Source organism: Hyperolius riggenbachi, chromosome 3 (genome assembly GCF_040937935.1).
Source record: "Hyperolius riggenbachi isolate aHypRig1 chromosome 3, aHypRig1.pri, whole genome shotgun sequence".
Taxonomy (NCBI): domain Eukaryota; kingdom Metazoa; phylum Chordata; class Amphibia; order Anura; family Hyperoliidae; genus Hyperolius; species Hyperolius riggenbachi.
The window spans coordinates 275847720-275872327 of NC_090648.1; the positions used below are offsets into that span (position 1 = coordinate 275847720).

Consider the following 24608-nt stretch of genomic DNA (forward strand, 5'->3'; position numbering starts at 1 on the left):
ACACAGTCTTTTCTATGAAGCTGAACTCCCCATCAGAAAAAATCTTTGCAAGATGCTGCACACACAGATGCTGTACAGACACAAAAGATCAGTATCTGCAAAAGATCTGTTCCTGCCAAAAATCCATTCCGGCAAATTGCAATGATAGTCTATGAGATCTGCAGATCATCATACACACATGATTTAACTGACATTTATCTGCAGATCAGACAATCATCTGCAGATCTGAAAATCCATCCTGGTGGATCTGATCTGCAGATGAATGTCAGTTAAATCATGTGTGTATGATGATCTGCAGATCTCATAGACTATCATTGCAATTTGCAGGAATGGATTTTTTGGCAGGAACAGATCTTTTGCAGATACTGATCTTTTGTGTCTGTACAGCATCTGTGTGTGCAGCATCTTGCAAAGATTTTTTTCTGATGTGGAGTTCAGCTCCATAGAATAGACTGTGTAGGTATGGCTCTCATACTACATGAAGGGTGGTAAGATTGGTCTGTGATCTTTCATTTTCAAAAGACTATGGTCTGATGTGTGTATGGGGCATTAATCCAATGAAGAAGTGGCAAGTGTTTCCAAAAATAAAGTTTCCCTGTTCCTTTCTAAGTTCTGCAAGAGATTGCAGCTTCACATTATTTAGGGCTCGTTCCCACTATCGCGAATCTGCATGCGTCCAACGCATGCAGATCCGCACATGTAATGCAAGTGGATGGGCCTGTTTCCACTGTAGCGTTGTTGAGGTGCGTTTTTTTCAGCGGTAAAAAAATGCACAAAAGAGCCAACGAATTCGCCTGCGTCGGGAATCCGTGCGAATCGCCGCTAATGTATTTAATAGTAAAAACGCATGCGTTTGTTACATGCGTTTTTACCCGCGATTTCGCACCTTTTTCAATTTTATTTAGCCCTGGCAGTGTCATGGTTAATAAATCGCATGCGAAATCGCGGGTAAAAACGCATGCGGAAACGCATCCGCATGCGTTTTTACAAGCGTCGGAATGCGGCCGAAATCGCGTCGCAACAGTGGAAACGAGCCCTCAATAAATGTCCTAAACGTTGGTTTCTGCTAGATGACCGAAAAACCCTGCTCCATACCTGGCTCAAAGGACAGGTACCCTTCCAGAGGGAGAGGTAATAGCCCAGGAGCCCACTGTAGTTTAGCATTTATAAGAAGGGCTGTGAAGTCGGCACATAGATCTTTTAGCTCCTCAGTTTCTGGTTCTATTGACTCCTCGACGACTCCTCTGTAGGGATGGTCAGTAAAATGCAAATTGGTTCAAATTTGTGAAAAATTATGCAAATGTGTATGTAAATGTATTCATCTTAAAATGGACCAATCAAATCTTGCAGTGGCAGCATTTTATTGATCTGTTTTTAAAGCTGCATATATTTGCATAATTCTGCATGACCTCAAAATAATTTGCATCTCATTGACCATCCCTGCTCCTCTGTATATAAAGGACACCTGAAGCAAGAGTAATATGGAGGCCACATTTCTTCCCTATTAGACAATGCAGATCACCTGGCTGTCCTGCTGATCTGCCTGTAATACTTAAGGTGCATACACACATCAGACTATAGTCTTTGGAAAATGAAAGATCACAGACCAATCTTACCACCCTTCATGTAGTATGAGAGCCATACCTGCACAGTCTATTCTATGGAGCTGAACTCCCCATCAGAAAAAAATCTTTGCAAGATGCTGCACACACAGATGCTGCACACACTCAAAAGATCTGTAGCTGCAAAAGATCTGTTCTTGCCAAAAATCCATTCCTGCAAAATGCAATGATAGTCTATGGGATCTGCAGATCCTCATACACACATGATTTAACTGACATTCATCTGCAGATCAGTTCTACCAGGATGGATTTTCAGATCTGCGGATGATTGCTTGATCTGCAGATGAATGTCAGTTAAATCATGTGTGTATGATGATCTGCAGATCCCATAGACTATCATTGCATTTTGCAGGAATGGATTTTTGGCAGGAACAGATCTTTCCCTGGTGCCTCTATGTCGGCATACTCATGGGTTAGCTCCGCCCCTCTAACCCCTATAGGACCAATCAAAATTCTATATATATATGGTCCCTACCCCTTCCACCTCATTCTTTTTTCCGTCCTCAGACACTATAGGACCTGTGTCTGTTAAAGTTTTAGGTTAAGCTATTTGTCTTTAGGTTTTACTATTCTTTCCCTTGCCCATACCACAGGTTAAGCTTCCTGTGTAATGGGCTGCTAAATGCGTCCAATTGTACCCCTGTACCTGTACCGGGTATTTCAGGTGGAGCCGCCTCAGTTTCCAGCTAAATGCGGAGTGGAAGCGTCCAGGAGGATTCTAGGGGCATAGAGAAGCTGGAGAGCGGAGCAGCAATGTCGCGCTTTGGTTCAGACATCTGCGCGGATGAAGCAGGTAAGATGGGCGGCTGTTTCTGGGCAGAGCGGTATTGGAGCGGCAAAAGCTCTGAAGCATGTTCCCGGCGTGCGGAAATGGCGTCTGGGCATGCGCGAGCCGCCGGAAGTTCTCATCTGAGGGACCAGGAAGTGCGGCGGCCATCTTTGTTGTGGGCATAATGCCCTAGTATTGCGTGACCACGCTGGAGACGGCGGGGGCGGCCTATTTAAAGTCGGCCAGATGGCTCAGTGTAAGGCTGACCAGCTGGCAGGCGGATGGGCTGCTAGTTTTGCTGTTTATATTGCACAATTGTTGTAAAGTATTGTTGGCTTACCCTCATTCCAGAGACAGGACTAATGGAGGAGGGAGAAGCTTCTGATAATTCTGGAGGTAATTAGCAGTTTTTTGTCTAGGGTGTGCAATAGGTATACAACATACCTTAATGATCATACGAGGAGCATGTCTGCTTAGTTATGTATGTATTTATTTGTTTATTTTTTTTCCTTATAGTGGACGCTTCCGCTGAGGTTGGCGATCATTATGGACCTTCTGGGTAAGGGGAGAGTAAAAAAAAAAAAAAAAAAAAAAGCTTGCTTGTGCAGGATCACTGAGCTCATGAATATATAAATTATGTTTTTCAGCTCTTATGTGATTCCACCGGGACAAGGAGGTGCTAATAGCCCTCGGTCACCGTCACGGCACAGAAGTGGAGGATCTTACCGAAGCAGACAGTCAAGATCAAGATCTCATTATGGCCCTTCAACCTATTTCGATAAACAACATAGATCATCACGCCATTCAAGATCCAGATCTAGATCCCCGAGAAAGCAATCAATGCCAGATAAGGGCCAGTGCTGGGCATGCCCGGGGGTGGCTATGCGGGGAAAAACCTTATGCTCATCTTGCCTAGGTCAAGTGGCAAAAGAGAATGAAGCAAAGACAGAAGATCTGGTGGAAGTAATAAGGAGAGTAGTGAGAGAGGAAGTAGCCACGCTCTCCTCATCAGCAAGTACGTCACAAGCTGAGGCAAATACGACAGAAAGGCAACCAGATCCAGAGGCATCAGACGAGGAATTGTCTTCAGGCCTCTTTAGCTTCTCTCTTACGGCACCTTTTATCTCTGCGGTAAAGGAGGCTCTGGAATGGAAGGACCCTCCTGAGGAACAACCGCAGAATAAGGAGTACTATACTCATCTGTCTAAGAAACATTGTTCTTTTCCCTTGATGAGAGAAATTAAAAATATCGTGTTGGAAGAATGGGAGAAAGTGGAGAACAAGACATCCCTACACAATAAGTTTTCGAAGCTGTATCCAATTAAAGAAGAAGAAGCTCCTTTCTTATCCTCTCCACCGATAATTGATGCCTCACTCTCAAGATTAATGAAGCATGTCACCCTACCAATGGAGAATACAGTAACTTTCCAGGATATCCTGGATAGGAGAATTGATAATGATTTGAAGAAAGTCTATCTTACAACTGGACAAATCTGTAAACCTGCTATAGCACTGACATCGGTTGGAAAGGCATTAAGTGTCTGGATCGCCAATATAGAAGAGGCAATTGAGAAAGGAGTGGATCCATCAGAGATAATTACAGCATTAGATGATTTGAAGCTTTCAGCTGACTTCATCAGTGAAGCCGCAATGGATACCTTGAGGGCTGCATCTAGAGTAATGTTGAACTCGGTAACAGCTAAAAGGGCCTTATGGCTGAAGCACTGGAAGGCAGATATGGGATCAAAACAGAGCTGGGTGAAGATTCCTTTTGATGGTTCGTCACTGTTTGGCAAAGAGATGGACAAGGCCATTACAAGAGTGAGAGGAGGAAAATCGGGACTGCTACCGCAAGATAGACCAGTAAAGAAGAACTATCCAAGTACAAAAAGACAGCCGACAAACAGATTCTCTGACGCCAAGAGTTATAGACCAGGAAGGTCATTTAGGAAGAACTGGAGAAGCACTCAGGCTAACCTGGCAAGGTCCCTAAAATCATCAACCAAGCCCGGAGGACAGCAAAAGCAGCCTTTTTGAAGGTGCGCCCGCCCAGGCGGTGACAGAAGGATCAAGGCTAAGATCATTTGTCAAAGTTTGGGTGGAGAAGATTCGAGACCCATGGGTACATTCGGTGATAAAGAATGGGCACAAATGGACTTTTCGGAGGTTACCGCAAGACAGATGGGTTCCTACAAGAATCCCGGCAGATCCAGAGAAAAAGCAGGTATTGTTGAAATACGTCCAGTCCTTGGTACGACAGAAAGTAGTACTACCGGTGCCGACTTCGGAAAAATTCGAAGGGATCTATTCGCCTCTGTTTATGGTACAGAAGAAATCAGGAGGATTCAGGCCGGTTATAGATCTGAAATATCTGAACAAGTTGATAAAGGTGCCCAGATTCAAGATGGAATCATTACAATCGATAATATTGGCAATATCCCCGGGCGACTGGATGATGTCCATAGACCTTCAAGATGCCTATTACCATATACCCATACATCATCGATATCAAAAGTATCTGAGATTTTCTCTAGGGAACAACCATCTACAGTTCTGTTCGCTGCCATTCGGACTTTCAACCTCTCCTCGGACATTTACAAAGATACTGGTATCAGCAATAGCCGAACTAAGGACGCAGGGAGTAAAAGCTCATCATTACCTGGACGACATTCTGGTAGTGGCAAGATCCAAAGAAGATCTACTGAAAGACTCAAAGAAAGTAATAGACTTCCTGGCCGACTTGGGTTGGGTTATCAATCTAAGCAAAAGCCAGTTCGAACCAAGCAGAATACTGATATATCTAGGCGCAGTGTTCAATACAGTGAACGATTCAGTATCCCTACCAGACGCAAAGGTTCAAGACCTGATTCACAAAGTCAGATGGATTTTCCATCAACACTCATTGACGGCAAGAACATGTATGCATGTGCTAGGATTAATGTCTTCAGCCATAGTAATGGTGAAATGGAGCAGGTGGCACATGAGACCTCTGCAAGAGTTATTTCTAAGTCAATGGAACCATCACTCGATGACACAGTTAATCAAGATATCTCAAAAAGTCAGGATGTCCCTTCTGTGGTGGATGCAGCAGCAGAACTTATGCAATGCCAATCAGTTATCTCCATATCACTGGATCATTGTTACATCGGATGCCAGCAGGATGGGCTGGGGAGCACATTGTATGAACAAATGGGCCCAAGGGAGATGGAGCAATCCCCAGACGGAGGTTGTATCCAATATTCTGGAGTTGAGAGCAGCCTTCAGGGCAACTCAAGCCTTTGCTCATCTATTGAACGGACATGCAGTTTGTATCCAAATGGACAACAAGGCGGCAGTGGCCTACGTGCAGAAGCAGGGAGGCACCAGGAGCAAGTCTCTAATGAAGGAAGTGGAACCACTCATGCGGTGGGCAGAGAAGAGTCTATTGTCACTAAGAGCTGTGTACATTCCAGGGAATCAGAATGCACGTGCAGATTTTTTGTCCAGAAACCGGATAGAGAACAACGAATGGATGTTGAAAAAGGAGATCTTCCAGATGTTAGTGCAACGTTGGGGTCTGCCGCAGCTGGATTTGTTCGCCTCAGATCTGAACTGCCAATTGCCAAGGTTCTTCTCCAGATTCCCGTCCAAGAAGGCGGAGGGAGTGGACGCAATGACTCAGGCATGGAGGGCGAATATGATCTACGCTTTTCCCCCGACTCCGCTTATATTGAGGTTCTTGAACAGACTTCAAGCAGAGAATGTGGAAGCGATAGTGATAACTCCATTCTGGCCAAAGAGGCCATGGTTTCCGTTACTTCTCAAGATGTCAGTGGCACCCCATTGGAAGCTTCCCCTGTTATCAGACCTCTTGTCGCAAGGAGAACTGAGACATCAGCATATTCACAGAATATCGTTGACTGCGTGGAGATTGAGAGGGAAAATTTGTTGAAAGCAGGATTTTCACAAACAGTGGCAGAAACATTGCTAAAAGCAAGAAAGTCCTCTACGAATAATACCTACTATAGAGTATGGAGAAGATTTATTGAGTTCTCTTTACAGAAGAGAGTGGATTACCTTACTCCCTCAGTACCACACGTCTTGGAGTTCCTGCAAACAGGTTTCGATATAGGACTGACTGTAAGAACACTCAGAGTACAGGTTTCAGCAATATCAGCATTAGTTGGCACACAACTGGCATCACACAGATTGGTGCAGCAGTTTTTCCAGGCCATCATGAAGTTGAGACCGCCGTTACAGAAAATATGTCCAAGTTGGGATCTTCCCTTGGTTCTTGAATATTTATCTTCTGAAGTATTTGAACCTCCAGAGAACTGTTCAGTGTGGAACATGACCTTAAAGATGGCTTTTCTGATCGCAATTTCATCAGGAAGAAGAGTATCAGAAATAAGGGCACTGAGTTGGAAAGAACCCTTCTTGAGCTTCTTTCAAGACAGAGTGGTACTAAGACCAATGTCACATTTCCTTCCAAAAGTGATATCAGTAAAGCATCTGAATCAGGAGTGGACGTTGCCAGCCTTTCCTATGGAAGATGGGTTTCCTAATGGGCATCCATTAGATGTGGCAAGATGGTTGCAATTGTATCTTCAGGTAACCAGTACATTCCGAAATTCGGATCACCTGTTTGTGAATCCAGCAGGTCCAAGGAAAGGAAAGGAAGTCGCCATTAGGACCATAGCAGCATGGCTGGTCCGACTGATCAAGGAAGCATATAGAGCCAGAGGGTCAGAAGCACCTTCTTCTACCTCAGCACATTCGACGCGGAGTATCTCTTCCTCTTGGGCAGCAGCGACTGGAGTCTCGTTGATAAATATTTGCAAGGCAGCAAATTGGTCGTCGCCTAACACATTTATAAATCATTACAGAGTGAATCCAGCTCTGTTGACTTCTGTTAAATTTGGACAGAGTGTTTTATCAGCAGTACATAAATAGTTGTTGATAGCACCCACCCGTTTGGTCTCTTATTACTACTATGCAAATCCCATGAGTATGCCGACATGGAGGCACCAGGGAAACGGGAAAATTGATACTTACCTGTAATTTTCCTTTCCTGGTGCATCTCCATGTCGGCATACGTCCCACCCTGGTCCATCGTGTCTGAGTTCTAAATTATTAGAATGAGGTGGAAGGGGTAGGGACCATATATATATAGAATTTTGATTGGTCCTATAGGGGTTAGAGGGGCGGAGCTAACCCATGAGTATGCCGACATGGAGATGCACCAGGAAAGGAAAATTACAGGTAAGTATCAATTTTCCCGTTTTGCAGATACTGATCTTTTGTGTCTGCACAGCATCTGTGTGTGCAGCATCTTGCAAAGATTTTTTTCTGATGTGGAGTTCAGCTCCATAGAAAAGACTGTGTAGAGTATGGCTCTCATACTACATGAAGGGTGGTAAGATTGGTCTGTGATCTTTCATTTTCCAAAGACTATAGTCTGATGTGTGTATGCACCTTTAGCCATAGATCCTGAACAAGCATGCAGATCAGGTGCTCAGACTGAAGTCTGAGGGCTTGTTTCCACTGTTGCGACGCGATTTCGCCGGCATTCCGACACTTGTAAAAACGCATGCGGATGCGTTTCCACATGCGTTTTTACCCGCGATTTCGCGTGCGATTTTATTAACCATGACACTGCCAGGGCAAAATAAAATAGAAAAAGGTGCGAAATCGCGGGTAAAAACGCATGTAACAAACGCATGCGTTTTTAATATTAAATACATTAGCGGCGATTCGCATGCATTCCACTCGCAGGCGAATTCGTTGGCTCTTTTGTGCGTTTTTTTACCGCTGAAAAAAACGCACCTCAACAACGCTACAGTGGAAACAGGCCCATCCACTTGCATTACATGTGCGAATCCGCATGCATTGGACGCATGCAGATTCGCGATAGTGGGAACGAGCCCTGACTGGATTAGCTGCATGCTTGTTTAGTTTCAGGTGTGCAAGTCAGACATTAATGATGCCAGAAAGATCAGCAGGACAGCCAGCCAACTGACATTGCTTAGAAATAAATATGGCAGCCTCCACATCCCTCTCTCCTCAGGTATCCTTTAATATGATGATGTATTGTAGGCAAGTTTCACACGCATTGCATAGTGTGCCCTTATAATGTGCACATAACGCAAAGCAATCAAAGTAAAAGGAACATTTTACACTTAATTCAGTTGTGCACAAGCTTTAGTGTGCACTGTCATTGACTCGCAGCATTTATTACATTGTGATAGATGTGCATTATGCATGTCAATGTGTGTGCTGATAAGTTAAGGCAAAAACTACAGTGCATTCCTAAGGGCTTTTTCACATCAGGGCAGATTTTCTGCGTTTCAACGCAACGGGTAAAGTTTGCGTTACCCAAGGTGAAATGAAAGGCCATAGACTTTCATTTTAGCGTTCACATATAACGCAGCGTTTTTGTGCGTTGCGTTACACTGCACCCAGGCGCAGTTTTTTGGCCGACACTAGCTTTATGCATTACAATGTTAGTCAATGTAAAACGCACGCTATGCGCGTTTTTAAAACGTTAACGCAGGCAATCAGTCCCAGAATGCAACAGAGGAACAATGTAGAAAGTTGAAAACTAAAAAGAAAAAAAAATGACCTGCGTTTTCCTATGTGCTGTAACGCATTAAAAACGCACACTCACTGCAGTGCAACGCATATCAAAACGCATTAAAACTTATACAACAAAACGTATGCTTTGAGCTTTCTCCAACGCCAGCTCTGATGTGAAAGAGCCCTAACGGATTCCACTGCATCAAATTGCAAATAAGGCAGTATTGACACCTTGGAACTTTATCATCACACTGTGTTGCTGTTCGCAAAATAGTGTCTATTGCAACGCAACATGACAGTGTGAAACTATGCCATGATCACTGAAGGAAGGAAACATGCATGCCATTTAATCACAGAACTACTGGCTAGCTAGCTGATGCTGTACTTAGCCAGTTTAAACAAAATACCTCTCCCCCCCCCCCCCCCCCCCCCCCAAAAAAAAGAAAAGACAAGGTTTTATTTAGGGCCTATACACACATCCTTTTTTGCCAGTCAATTGTACACTCATGCAGAACACGCTATTCAGGTAAATGGTGGATCTTGCTGCTTCTTGGGGACCCTAGTTCGGTAGTACCTGTACCTTTCACATCTACGTCCAATTGCATTTGTACATTGGCTAGCAACACACAATGCTCGGCTCCTGCGTTGCTGGCCGCTGTGTTACTGATCCGATTCAGTTACACTGCATGGGATTGCGTAGCACAACGCACTGAAATACATGCAGTAGTGCTTTGCTGGGATGCCCAGCTGCACAACACTTCAGTGTGGACATGAGACTGTGAAGGCACTTATGTCAGTGTGGATATCAAAATGCGTTGCTGAAATAGCTGAACCTCACTAAAACACAGCTATTCATTTAGCTTTATTCATACAGGAAAGAAGTATTTACCGTTAAGACCATTTTTTGTGAAATTGGACATTTATACTTGCTGTATATTTTTATTTATTACTATTTCAATTTAGTTGGAGTCAAGAGTCTGTACTCTTGTCTGCCCCAATTTCAGGACCCAAAAATGTCTCAACAGCCCTGCCCTTAAATATACATCGCTGGAGGTTAAAGTTTGCATATATGCTGCATTTTTATGTGTCATTTTCATTTTGATGTCTAGAGAAATAAAGTGATGCTTGGTCATTTTGTTATCTTGGGCACATTCACTATATTGTACAAACTGTTGAACAAAAAACGACAGAATTAACGTCGCCTAAGGTATGTTTAACTCAAAATAAGTTTACATAATAATTTTTGACGATTCGATTGTTGCTTTATATTTAACAGGAATAAAGGAAATAATCGTCAGGCGTTGGTAGCCTGCAGAGTTGCAGGACTGGAAAAAGAAAACAAGTTCAAGTTTGAAATATTGGCTTCTAACAAAGACAGTTTTAATAAAACGCCAGTAAAGTCAGAACAAAAAAAACCAAGTGAACACAGTCCTGTGAAAAATAAAAAGACTGTGTCTGCTAGTTTAATATCTCGTACCTCTAATGGTAAATTGTATGGTGTGCCTCATTTAATTCCTGGTTACTGCTCTAAATTTCTAAGAGAACCTGCTTCTGTTTTAACATCGATATACCGCTATCCAATAAATAATTCCAAGAACAGGACGTTAAATAACTCCTCAGAAGATCATCCAATTACTAATAACCAGTGTGAAATCTATACTGAACAGTTTGGAAGCGGGGATTTGAATGTGGACAATACGGAAACTCCTCAGTCTGCTTGTAGTGAACCACTGGAAATTCTTCCTGGAGAAAAGACTTGCATTACAATCACTTGTGAAGCAAGGTATAGATTCATTTTGGTGTGCTAAACCTTCTTTCCGGTTTTATGTACGGTAATCCAGTTTTAGGATTTTCTATTATAACTACAGTCTGGTCTGCTCAGCTTCTTTAAGTGTTTTAAGTACATTTTAAAACTATAGACCCTTTTCATACAAACAGACTGTAAAATGTTTTATGTTGTTACTTTCACATCTTGCTTCTTCATCTATTGTTTTTCGCCTTTGGTTCCATGATTCTACCTTTCAATCATTTCTGACTTTTCATCCATGTTAATGTCATTCTTCTGTATTTTGCCTTTAAGATTGCTGCTCCCCTGTTCCTCCTGAGATTTTGACTTAAAGAATACATCCAGGATATTTAAAAAAAAAAATCAGATCAACTTACCTGGCGCTTCCTCCAGCCCCTGGCAGCTTATGTGTCCCTCACCGCAGCGCCCCTCCCAGCCGGTGGCCCAGGGTTCCCTTTCATTGCAGCAGCTGACATGGCGAGGTTGGCAGCCTCTGCACTTGTGCAAGCACGCAGACGCGCCAATTGTGCTCCTGTAATCAGGAGCTTTCTACGTAGGCGCATGACTTCTGCGCCTGCGCAGAATGCTCCCGGCTACATGAGCTGGCTCGCACAGGCGCAGTGGCTGCCGACCTTGCCAGGTTGGCTGCTGCAATGGAGGGACCCCAGGCCACCGTATGGGAGCGGTGCTCCAGCAAGGGACGTATAAGCTGCTAGGGGCTGGAGGAAGCCCCAAGTAAGTAGATCTGCTTTTTTTTTTTTTTAACACCCCAGATGTATTCTTTAAGAAACTCTGCCTTCTTTCCTGCTGTGCTCTGACTGAGGTACCTCCTCCCTCTCCTTGTTTTCTGCCTTTGGACTCATGACCCTACACTTGTGTTCTGCCTGTTGAGCCCCTGTTTCTTTTTCTGCTATGTGCTCGAATCTGAGGTGAACAGACAACTTGGGGCATAGCAATTTGCAGACTGGCGAAACTGGCAGCATATGGTGAAGCTACTCCCCTCCAGATTGTGTAGTTGACCTGAATGGCATCAAATTATGATGCAAGAAAAATCTTAAGGAGAAAGGTCCTACAGCTTGGCTCTTTCTGTTCCAATGACATTGCTCAGATTGCCTCACTCCCCCTCCCTAGAACTTCCATGTCCTTATATTTAGGTTCATTACTGGATGGTAGCCTCTGAGACGAGAGGGACAGGAATACATAACTGTGCACATAGGTTTTTTTTTTTCCTGGCAAACTTTTTAAGCCAGGGACAGTGGGAAGTCTCTAGAATATCCTTTGTAATCTAGTGATGAATAAATCGTAGTTTTTGTTTTTCAGTAATAAACATCAAGCTTGCTGGTATAGTCATAATAACTGGTTTAAGAACTAAAGATTACTTGGGTCATTCGTTGCTCAATGTATAGTGTGCCTGTAGCCTGTTCAATTTACAGAGCAATACTAATCCAACTTACTGACCGTTATTTCATGATTAAATTGGCATTGACCAGTGCAAGGCATGGATATGTCCATAAATAAAAATAAAAAAATTCTATGAGATTTTGGTCAACTTTTGTGCTGATATCTTTTTCAGAAACCCAGGTCGGTGCAAAGAGCTGGTGCTGTTATGTTTTCAAGATTTTGTGATTGGACGTTACATTGAAGCCATGATTGAAAGTGAAGAGGAATCCTTATTGCTGCCTTCTAAAGAATATTCTTCCAAGAAAAACAAAGTGATTCAGGAGCTAGAGTGTAAAAACGTGGTTATTTCCACACCTCAAAAAAGGCAAGTGATTGTATTCTATGTACCCTTTTATTATTACTTTGTATTTATATAGAATCCGAAGACATAAAAACCAAAGGTGATACCTTTTAATGACTCCGGTTCACTTCTGGAATTTCAGACTTTAAAGTCTGAAAACCACTGCGCCTGCGTTGCTATGTCCTCGCTCCCACTGATGTCACCAGGAGCGTACTGCGCAGTCCCAGTATGGTCTGTGTCAGCGCAGTACGCTCCTGGTGACATCAGCGGGAGCGAGGACACAGAAACGCAGGCGCAGTGGCTTTCAGACTTTAAAGTCTGAAATTCTAGAAGTCAACTGGAGGCGGGGCCGGAGCATCAGTGAGTGGCTGCGTGGGCACAGGATGTCTGCGGGGGACCATTAGAAGCCCCAGGTAAGTTCAACTCATTTTCCTCCGCCCCCTACAGTATTCCTTTAAGAAGATGCCCATAATGTCCCAGGTCACACAATGCCAATCTGATCAATATTGTAAAATGTCCGCGCCACCCCCTTCAGCTGTTATATTCCATGTGCAGCGTAGGCGGCGGGCAGGTGAATCCGCTTCCTGCAAAGGTCCACCTTGTCCGTGCACCATGGGCGGTGTCAAGGTACATAACCCCCTAACTGGGATTGGTTCGCATCCGACTCCTGACGCGTATGCTAATGCATCCTCGCCATCCAATCAGCGCTTGGGCAGGCAGAGCTGTGCGACGTGCATCCATAGAGACCCTGTACAACCAAGTGGTGATGAATGCCGCTGGGGCACAATGTGTCCCTAGCAACATGCATCCATAGCAACCCCGTAGTAGCACTCCTTCACATATACGACATCAGTATACATTTGTGCATTCCATCAGTTGTGCAGTCTTCCAACACCAGATGCTTTCATACAAGACCAAACCATTACAAATTTGTGTTGCTTCAGTGATCTTTGGTGAATTATGACTTGACCAGGATACTTTCTTTCAAATGTAGTGCAATTACAGTATTTTCCGCTATGGAAAAAGTGGATTCATCACTGAATAACACTTTTCCCTGTCAGTCATTGACCAATGTCATTTTTGCTTAGCCCAGAGTAGGAAAGCTTTTTGCTGGCACTCACACAGTAGAGGCTTCTTCCTTACAGTTGCTAGTATCTACTAAAAGTGGTCCAGAGAGAAGCACAGTTGGTAAACCAGAGGCAGGGTTATGAGTACCCACAGCTCATCGATGTGCATAGGAACTGAATCCATCTAGTCTGAACCCTCGGAACAGCCAACATAGAACACATTGCTGAAAAATGTAATGATGGCAATAAAAGAAAAATGTTAGTCCGTTTTTGGAAATTCATACCTGGTTACTAGATGAAATGGAAAGATAATTTTATATAACATTAATTAATATTTCTTAAACTGATCTCCTGTTTCTTTCATGTACTCATAGAGGGGCATCTTAACCTATTTTGGTTCCTGGACGTAGAATCTACGTCCAGGAACCATGCGCGCTCCCGCAGCCGATCGCGCATGTGCACGCGCACTCCTGGCCGCGGATTCGGTAGCCACGGAATCAATGTATCGGGCTATGGTGCCCGATCACTGATTCCTCTCCCCTGCTGAAAAAGCGACAGCTTCTCTCGGAAGCTGTGCTTTTTCTGGCTGTCACCTCCCCCATGCGTCGCTCTAAGCGTGTGTTACGCTTAGAGTGACGTCATGTAAACAAACTCATGGCCGCCATCTTGTGGCCAAAAAGTAATACTACAACTGAAAGTAAAAAAATATAAAAATTAACACACATTTACATTATAAATCTATTGTTTACCTCCCACCCTCCAAAAACTACCCAAATAAAATGTTTACTATAAAAAAAACAAGAAACCATTACAATAAAAAAAAAAAATGTAAAAATTTACCTAAGGGTCTAAACTGCTTAAATATCAATGTAAAGATGAAATATTTCTATATTTTTTTATTTTAAACTTGTAAATAGTGATAGATGCAAAATGGAAAAAATGCACCTTTATTTCCAAATAAAATATTGTCGCCATACATTGTGATAGGGACATAATTTTAACGGTGTAATAACCAGGACATATGGGCAAATACAATACGTGAGTTTTAATTATGGAGGCATGTATTATTTTAAAACTAATGGCTGAAAACTGAGAAATAATGAATTTTTCCATTTTTTTCTTATTCTTCCTGTTAAAATGCATTTACAGTAAAGTGGCTCTTAGCAAAATGTACCCCCCAAAGAAAGCCTAATTGGTGGCGGAAAAAACAAGATATAGATCAGTTCATTGTGATAAGTAGTGATAAAGTTATAGGCTAATGAATGGGAGGTGAACATTTCTCACGTGAAAACGACGGAACGCGAATGGGTTACAGCAAACATATGACAAAAAAATTCCATACTCGCCCACGTACATGGAAGCCTCTAGTTACCGTGGCTTACTGTGCTCTCTTTGAGGGGATCTCCCCAAGTTTGTGCAGTATAACCGTACTTCCACATGACGGGGAGTGCGGTCACAAGAGCATGTCTGGCAAGCGCTTGTTGGATAGGTTTCCTTCAAAGCTGCGTTTTATTTAATTATATTTCATTAAAGAGACTCCGAGCAGTGCAGTAACTATGGAAAGATGCATACCATTTTGAAGCTCTCTTTCTCCTCTTTCCAATGATATATAAACCGCTGCCCTACGCCTTTTCAAAAAATAGAGAAAACTAAAAGGCGTAGGGCGGCGGTTTATATATCATTGAAAAGAGGAGAAAGAGAGTTTCAAAATGATATGCATCTTTCCATCGTTTCTACGCTTTTTGGAGTCCAGCATTGTATTACACAGGACAACACTTTCCCCAGTGTCGGCAGCTCCATTCAGCACAATGCAATGAAATACAAGGAACCCAGGGAGATCTAATTACAAACATGCTGGTAGGTGTGAGGATATAATTAATTAGTTGTGGGTATGCTTAGAGTCCCTTTAACCCTGTTTGTGTTATGGGATTTAGGTTGTATAGATGCTATTTAACCTAGTCAAAATGGTTGTTGAGGTACCATAGGCTTAGGAGCCATTCACCTCAGACTGTGGTACTTTAGTATAATTCCTTAGATTCTTTGTATAGCTGTCTAATTGTGAAATATCCATTCTGGATTGTTATATTATTTTCAGATATGTTCTATGATATGTTATATATCCTTTTATATATGTTATATATCTCCAATACTATTTTATGGTACTCCTTTTCTTTTCTTGATACTGTACTCAAGACTAATATGTAACCTCTTTGCATTGTGTGTATTAGAGCATCAAGAAGACAGCTTCCAAGTTTTATACCATTATATCCTATCCCAGAAAGGCTTCAAAAATGTGTTACACACAACCTGGATGTATTAGCAGTAGAACCTTGCCTAGGAGAAGTAAGTTTTTGGTATTGACAAAATAATTATTCTGAATTGTATTATTGAGCCTGCTTCACTATGATTCTGCTAGGGCAAAGCACAGTGCAGAATGTAAGCAATCTAGCGATCCTCACCAAAATATAAGTAATGTATTTGGTAGCAAATTTGCCACCTTTGTTTGCTATTACTCACACAAGTAGTGAGTTTTGCTGAAAGGTGAGTAAAATCAGATTGTACATAGTATGGGCTACACATATGTACACAGCAAGTTGTCAAAATAGTGGCCATATAGCCTGCATGTAATGGAATAGACAAGTCCCAATGTACTCTCAAAATATTCACTTTTAGCAACAAAGCCACATTAAACACAATGACCACACAAATACATACTTTTGATTGCAGGTGTTTGTGTGTATCACAGTACATTGGGACTTGTCTATTCCATTACATGCAGGCTTTATGGCCACTATTTTGACAACTTGCTGTGTACATATGTGTATCCCATACTGGTGTTTCTGTATATGTATGTTTAAACCTTTGTGAGCTTTTCAATATAAGTTTTGCATACAAATTTTGCAGGTGTGCGTGTACTTTTTCCCCATGTATTTATTGTTATATTTACACTGCACCCAAGCCATTGTGATACAGTATACTGCTTGCTATATGGATACTATTAGGTGTGCAAAACTTAATGTATATATAAAATCAGATTGTAGCCCTTTGGAAGGGAATGGGACAGTACAGTGGTATTATGGAATGGAGGTGGTTTGTGATTTGGTGAGGTGGTCATACCTTATCCCCCATTCTCAGCTCACACATATTCCCATCCCTGTGCACACTTCTATTGTGCAACTGCAGTAACAAAATCGCTGTTTAACCTTATGGAAATCTTGCTACCTAATATCAGTTTTCTTCAGAGACTTTTGTCTATAGAGGTTTTTTCCCTAAATCTACAAAATCCATTTTCAGCACCTATCAAATGAAAACAACCCTAAACAGTAAGAAAATGAATATCAAACTTAAGGGTAATTTGGAACAACTTATTGTGGGGGATGTGTTTGTTAGGGACTGAAAAGTAATAAACAAGGTGTGAAAATGAAGCTGGTAAAAATGGGCACTTGATGCGTCCTGGCAAAAACTGCAATGTTAAAAGCTGCAATAAAAGGAAATTTGAGAACCCGTTTTTACCAGGCGTCTTTACTACATGTATGCATTGAATCAGGCTCATGCCTTCCTTTTATTTATTATTGTTTAACTTGTAGTATAATCAGCGGAATTTGATGATGTTGGTTCAATACGTTTACAAAATCCATTAAAATGAAATGAGAGAAAAGAACACATCAGGTTTAACTTTAAAGGTACTTCAGAACATCAACCAATCAATTCTATGTTCAGACAGGTTCCAGTGATTTGACAATAATACTGATGGCCAGAAATCCGTGAAGTGTATTGCCAAATAATAAGCAAATGTATGGATTGATTTTAGGGTATGCCAGGATTATGGAGGGTTATTGTGTTGTTTGCTTCGTTCTGTGTTCGCATAAACTTGAGCTATACATTGCTTTGTTTGATTTGATAATTTATAAAATTCATTTTTATTTTCTTTTTAAATGATCAAAACTCACTTCTGGAGTCTTTTCAATTTTACACAGATCCTTAATTTAGCCAATTATCGCAAGAAGATGTCAACATTGCTTTGGCTTGAGGATATCCACAATGAGAGAGAAATTAAGGAATTCAGTCTAAGTGGGGTAATTCTCCAAAAGCATGGTGGATTTCTAGTAGTGGAAGTGCCTGGGATGGTTGAAGGAAGACCATCTCTCTTCATGGGTAAGGCTGTCATATTAATCCACCATCTTGGATGGATAATAGGGTATGCCTGGATTATGGGGCATTATCATGTAAGTTAACAAAGAATCGGTGATTGAAGTGAATCACTCACCTTTTTGCAGAGAAATACACATTATTTTTAAACCCTCACTGAAGAAGTCTGAAGCTTTGTGGCCACCCCCACCTGTATAGCTTGGCAGCTATGGCCTGATCGGAGGCCACTACCTGGGAGCAGGCCACTGCAACACAGGTGAGGATGGCCACAGATCTCCAGACTTCTTCTGAGAGGGCTCAGGTAAAAAAAACGCCACTCTGGTTTTGCCGACGAGGGAAGCGGTTTAAAGAGACACTGAGGCGAAAAAAAAAATATGATATAGTGAATTGGTTGTGTACTATGAATAATTACTAGAAGATTAACAACAACATGCATCAAAAAGAAAGGATTCCGGGCACCAGTTGAGCTTGCTTGTCACCTTTTATTTAAATGCTCCCAATACCTTCATAACGATTAGCAATGATCTGTTGCCTCTGAAGAAGCAGGGTTACCCTGTGAAACAGCTGTAAGGCTAGGAATCATTGCTAATCGTTATGAAGGTATTGGGAGCATTTAAATAAAAGGTGACAAGCAAGCTCAACTGGTGCCCGGAATCCTTTCTTTTTGATGCATGTTGGAGTCTTTCATCCGGTGGCACAGTCGTTCGCATCTACCTGCTTCCTTACTGCCAGTCTGACATCTGGTGCCGTTTTCCACCTCCTCTGGTATCATTACTAGAAGATTAGCAGCAAAGAAAATATGCTCATACTTTTTATTTTCGGGTGTATAGTGTTTTTTCTAACATTGCATTATTCTATAATATGTGCAGATTACACAACACTCAGCATTCAAAATGAGTCTTTCAGAGCAGTCTGTGAAGTAATGACCTCTCCTCTAGCAGAGAAAAAGTAAACAGTTCACTTACAGTTGAGATAATAAGTCAGTTAACAGCCCTCTCCACAACTAAGTCCGAGAGTTAATGGCTTGTTTGCATAGAGAGAACAACTGGAGTTTCTTAACTCTTCCTGTACTGGAAACAATTAGACTGATGTATCTGATCTTAATGTTTTATTTCTTAGCTGTACTACACATACAAATCATAATATCATAATTTTTTTTTCGCTTCAGTGTCTCTTTAAGAATGTGTATTTCCTGGAGAATGGGTAAGTTATTTACCCATTAAATCTTCAATGCTATGTTAATTTAGAATAAGGTTTAAATTGTATTGACAATTTCTTTTTAGGGTAGTCTTGAAATAACAGTTCTAATAATAAAATTTACCATCTAACCTTGCCTGACCATATAGCAGTATGGGTCGTCTTTTTTTCTTTCATAGGATCGGTCATCTTGCTGTCTGCATATTTTAAAAACAGCATTCCCCCCCCCCCCCCCCCCACCTGCATCTGACCCTCATTTTGTGAATCGTGAAGGTGCAAATACATGTTCTATGGTTGTCTGCAGCAGGGTTGTCTCCCTCAGGTGAACAATCTGAGTCCTGTACAGATGCTTCTCAGCTATAGCAGTGCAATGCAGTGTTCCTATATAATGAAGTAGGGGAAGGCCGACACATAGTGCATGATGGAGCTGCTTTAGACAAGAGGGTAAGAAGGACAACTAAGCTCTAAGCACCTGAACCTATAAGCACGATTCTCAGCCATTGGTCAATTTTCATGTAGCGTGTGTATGCTGCTTAGATCTCTGTCATTAATTTTCTTTCTGATAAAGATATGTTTAAAGTGACATCAGATAAGGAATGTGGCAGCTTGCTAACAGTTTTTTTTTTTTTTTAAGGGAAGGTCCAAGAAAAATAAAAAAATTAGTTTCACTTCCCTGGGGCTTCTACCAGCCCCATGCAGCCATCCTGTGCCCTCGTAGTCACTCACTGCTGCTCCATTCCCCCGCTGGCAGCATGCGGACCTGGGAGGTCGGCGGGTCGCATTGTGTACATTTTTACGCATTCCCGCTAGTGCAGGAACATTAACACACATTTTTACGCGTTAGTGGTTCAATGCGTAAATTTTTACGCATTGAACCACTAACGCGTAAAAATGTACGTGTTAATGTTCCTGCACTAGCGGGAATGCGTAAAAATGTGCGCAATGCGACCTGTCGACCTCCCAGGTCGGCATGCTGCCAGCGGGGGACTGGAGCAGCAGTGAGTGACTACTAGGGCACAGGATGGCTGCATGGGGCTGGTAAAAGCCCCAGGGAAGTGAAACTAATTTTTTTATTTTGCTTGGACCCCTTCCCTTTAAAGAACCTTTTAATTTTATTGAAAAAGCTTGAGATTTGCAAATTAAAAAAAGTGTTTGTCTTTGAGGGAAAATCACCCGTAGCATGTGTTTGCAAATGTGTTCCTGAGTTCCGGTAAACTTTGTATAGCAATATAAATTACAGTTAACCTAAAAACCATAGATTTTATTGACTGAACTGTGGTTAGCAAAAGATGGATTGTCATTAGATGCTATGGATTTTAGATATTTTTATATTCTCTGGGCCTTACTCTGTAAGCATATATCCACCATGTATATATATTTTTTTATTTTAGGAGATAAAGTTTTGTTAAAATACCAAGCACGTACCACTTCTGCACTGGAATATGTAGGTACTGTAGCTGAGGTAAGTGTCTCCAATTCAGCACTTTGCAATAAAAAATGTACTGTATTATGGTTCTGTACATGGATAGAAAGTGTCAGTCACACTGCTAAAAGAAGAAATGGAATTAATCTGTTAGAACTGATGCCAGTAAATGTGAGCATAATATATAATTTTCTGTAGCTTCATTCATCTGAGAAATAAATGTAAAAGTGCTTTAAGCGAATCGCAAATTTTTGTTCCAAACAGGTCTTTAATGCAGTGCTTTGGGAACAATGTTGTAAAAACAATTGAAGCTTTTCCTTCCAGCGTTGTATGTACAATACAGAATGAGTCTGAATTACATAGCTTCTCTAAGATCTGGTTGTTAGGAATGAGACCGCCTTTTACTTTTTTCCTTTATTTGTTAACCAATGTAAGTAGTTTTTTAAAGGACTTACGAGGTGACATGTGACATCATGAGATACACATGTATATGTACAGTGCCTAGCACACAAATAACTATGCTGTGTTCCTTTTTTTCTTTCTCTGCCTGAAAAAGTTAAACATCAGGTATGCAAGTATCAATTTCTGTCTGGGTCGGGACCGGGTCGGACTGGGTCAGACTATAGCATGACCCTCACGGATAAGTAATTACAGCCATAAAACATTTTTCTGTCAGTAAATGGCTTTTAAGAGCAGAAAAGGGATAAAAAGGGTCAATAATTCATAGATTTGAGCTCTGGTATACTCGATGAAGGTGTCATTGAGCAGAGATAATGAAACAGTAAAAACTTAAAAACTAGATTTAAATATAAAATAAAACTGTGGGATATCTAAAAAAGTCATTTTTAGGAGAAGTAGGATAGATATAATTGTTTTTCTCAGAAGTTTATTTTCACCTCGTAAGTCCTTTAAAGCTGACAATCTAATACACCTTACATTTTGGGTCATCTAAAGGAAACTTTAAAGGACGCCTGAAGTGAAAGGGGTATGGTGGCTGCCATATCTGTTTCCTGGCAGTCAAGCATCAGCTAAAAGACTTTGTATGTTTATTCAGGATCTATGGCAAAGATTATTAAAAAAAAAAAAAAAAAAGTGGGAGGTGGGGCAGTCAGCAGGACAGCCAAGCAATCAGCATTTTTTATAAGAAAATAAAATGTCACCCTCCATGTTCCTCTCAGTTCATGTGTTCTTTAACCACTTGAGGACCGCCCCCAGCCGATGGGCGGCGGCAAAGATTGGGCCTAAACGACCGCAATACGCCCACCGGCGGGGGCGGCTGCGGGCGTGGTTATGCGGCGATCGCGTCATTCGTGACGCTATCAGCCGCCGGCGACTGGCTCCGCCCCCCTCACGCTGTAGCCGGCCGTTCGGAAGCGCCGGCGGGTTACTAGCACCCGGATCGCCGCAGCCCCTATGTATAATAGGCTTTGTAATGTATACAAAGCCTATTATACAGGCTGCCTCCTGCCCTGGTGGTCCCAGTGTCCGAGGGACCACCAAGGCAGGCTGCAGCCACCCTAGTCTGCACCCAAGCACACTGATTCCCCCCTCTGCCCCCTGATCGCCCACAGCACCCCTCAGACCACCCCCCAGACCACTCTTTGCACCCAGTCACCCCCTGAATCGCCCATCAATCACTCCCTGTCACTATCTGTCAACGCTATTTTTTTCAAATAACCCTCCAGGACAGGTGCTACATATGAGATATGGGCTCCGCCCTCAACAGGAAACACAAAGAACTAGCTCTCTATAAGTTCCACCAGTTAGTATCGACCTACAAGTTCTTTGTGTTTCCTGTCCCGGGAAGCCTCTAGCTCTCTACAGCTAGATATGGTCAGCAGCCAGGCAGTGCTGAGGCCATGGAACTTTTATAGGTAGCCCTGTCCTGGAAGGATTACTGGGGGTTTACCTTGTTTTTCCACGGTAGTGGATCTCTGAATCATGCTGGAGGTCAGCTATGTAAGGAGAGACCGTGTTTGAGGCAGCATAGTGGAGACCGATCGCGCGTCGGAGGGAAGCTTTCACTTTGCGGAGGCGGAAAGGGGACTTCCTTTGGCGGTAGTGTGATTCTCAGCGTGTCCAGAGCGGAGGCAAGGGCAATAGCGCTGTGAGCACGACACTTCCGACCTTACGGGGGACTGTAAAGTCCTCAAAGTTTAAGTTTGCTGCTGGAAGAAACTGAAGAATCATTGAAGGCAATTCATTCAAAAAAAAAAAAAAAAAATCTGCAATGATACATGATATACACAGAAATGGAACCATGTGAGCATTAGCAGTTATGTTTCCCAGTTCATATTCCTCTATTAAAACTTAATCACAGCTCAATGGAAAGAGCCGGATAAAAGAATATTTGTATCTAGGGCCTCTTTCGCAGTGCGACAGTAAAATCGCATGTTATAAAATGATTCAACGCAGACTAACGCACAGCAATACTAAGTCTGTGGGACATTCACAGTGCACACGTTGCGTTTGTGTGTAACTTGTAGCATTGTTAGATAGTGCTGCATGCTGTGCGTTATACACATTATTGGCTGCGTTGGACGGTTTGCACATGCTCAGTAATTACTTGGAAGCATAGTTTTCATTGCCTGTATGTTCTACTGTACTGGGACGATAACGAGGCATTAACTTGCGTTGCAACCTTTTGGGGTGCTGTGGTGTAAGTTTGCGTTGCGATTGTAACGTTGCATCAAAACGCAACATCCCACTGTGAAAGTAGCCTCAGGGTTGAAAAGGCGTTTTCCATTTTCTGAGGAAGACGCTAAGCCTGAGAATTCATGTTCTAAACTTGATGCTGCATTTAGTCAGGTTGGAAGGTGAATGAGTTAGCATTCAAGGTCTAAAGCGGCCTTAAAAACCAGAAAATAAGTTGAAATTTCTCTTAAGAAAGCATGGTCTGCTACTGCTCCCATTCGGAATCACGTCAGCACCCAGAATCTTCACAAAAGTAATGGCAGAAATTGTGGGAACCCTTCATTAAAAAGGTGTTATGATAATGCCATACTTAGATGACCTTTTAGTAGTGACAGACAGTATTGTGAAGTTGAAACATCAGAGATCTCGTCATCCAGCAGTTGGTACGAGCAGGTTGGTTAGGGAACCGACAAAAATCAAATTTGATTCCAACACAGGTTATTCAGTTCTTTGGGTTCAGAATTAATTTCCATAGCTTAGAAATTATTTCTTCCACAAGACAAGTTAGGCAAAATTCATGCCTTAGTGGAAAATTTCCAGCAAAAATCAATGGTAACAGTCAAACAAGTGATGAGTCTAATAGGTTTTGACATCCACAGCACCGGCAGTGTATTGGGCATTGAAACCTGGGATGAGCAGAAACTACGCCAGTGCGAATTTACGCATCATAGTTTGCATCTACGCATGGTAGTTCATAGGTAAAGTTTTTCAAAACAACGCTTCTGAATTTACGCATAGTGAAGTACTGCTACACGTAACTTACGCCCACTATGCGTAGTGAATGTGTGTATTGCGTAGTGAACTACGAATGCGTTTCTTGCGTTTAATTTTCAGCGTGTGATTGTATGCTTACAAATTTACGCAGGGGAAAGGGGAATGTATGCATTGAAGAGGTCCCGGTATAAGCAGTTATAGAGAAATGAATGCGTAAAATTTTCTGCATATAAGCACAAGCATCCGCACACACTATGCTTCACACTACGCGTAATTGCGTATTTTTAATGCATAGTCTACGTGATGCATACAAAACGAATATTTGATATTCGCAGCCGTAGTTTGTTGAAGTGTAATTGAGTAAAACCATGTGTAGTTCCAGCGTAGCGAAGTTGGCTGACTACGACCATCCTTGATTGAAACGTGAGAATATTACAACAACGGCTCCTGCGCAGTTGGAAAGTAAGTCATGCAGCTTTAAACCTCATGGTGTCTATTCCAACACGGTTGAAACAATCACTCAGTTGGTGTATAATAGCAGACAATGTCACTCGGGGACGACTATGGTAGTTTCAGATGACAAAAGTGTTAACAGACGCAAGTATTCTTGGGAGAACCCACATAGATGGGATATATCTACAAGGAACTTGGTCAAAGCAGATTAAGACCCAATCTTCAAATTTCGGAGAGCATCTGGGAGTGAAGAGAGCCCTAGACCATGCAAAATACAGGTTAAAAGACCAGCATGTTCAAGATCAGGTCAGACAATATAACAGTAGTGATGTATGTAAACAAACAAGGGTGTACCAGGTCATCACAACTTCTTGATTTGCTACTGCAGCTGCTAGATTGGGCGGAGAACAATCTTCAATCGATCTCAGCGGTTCACCT

General features: G+C 42.1%; 1 protein-coding gene across 1 annotated transcript in view; it reads left to right on the top strand.

The window, feature by feature from the left end:
* The window catches only part of MOV10L1 (Mov10 like RNA helicase 1), a 122060-nt gene that overhangs the window by 49090 nt on the left and 48362 nt on the right, over positions 1-24608 (top strand). Inside the window, exons 7-11 of the mRNA XM_068276347.1 lie at positions 10223-10729; positions 12306-12497; positions 15769-15883; positions 17518-17695; positions 20278-20348. Coding sequence (XP_068132448.1) covers positions 10223-10729; positions 12306-12497; positions 15769-15883; positions 17518-17695; positions 20278-20348 — 1063 coding nt within the window. The remainder of the gene's footprint in view (positions 1-10222; positions 10730-12305; positions 12498-15768; positions 15884-17517; positions 17696-20277; positions 20349-24608) is intronic.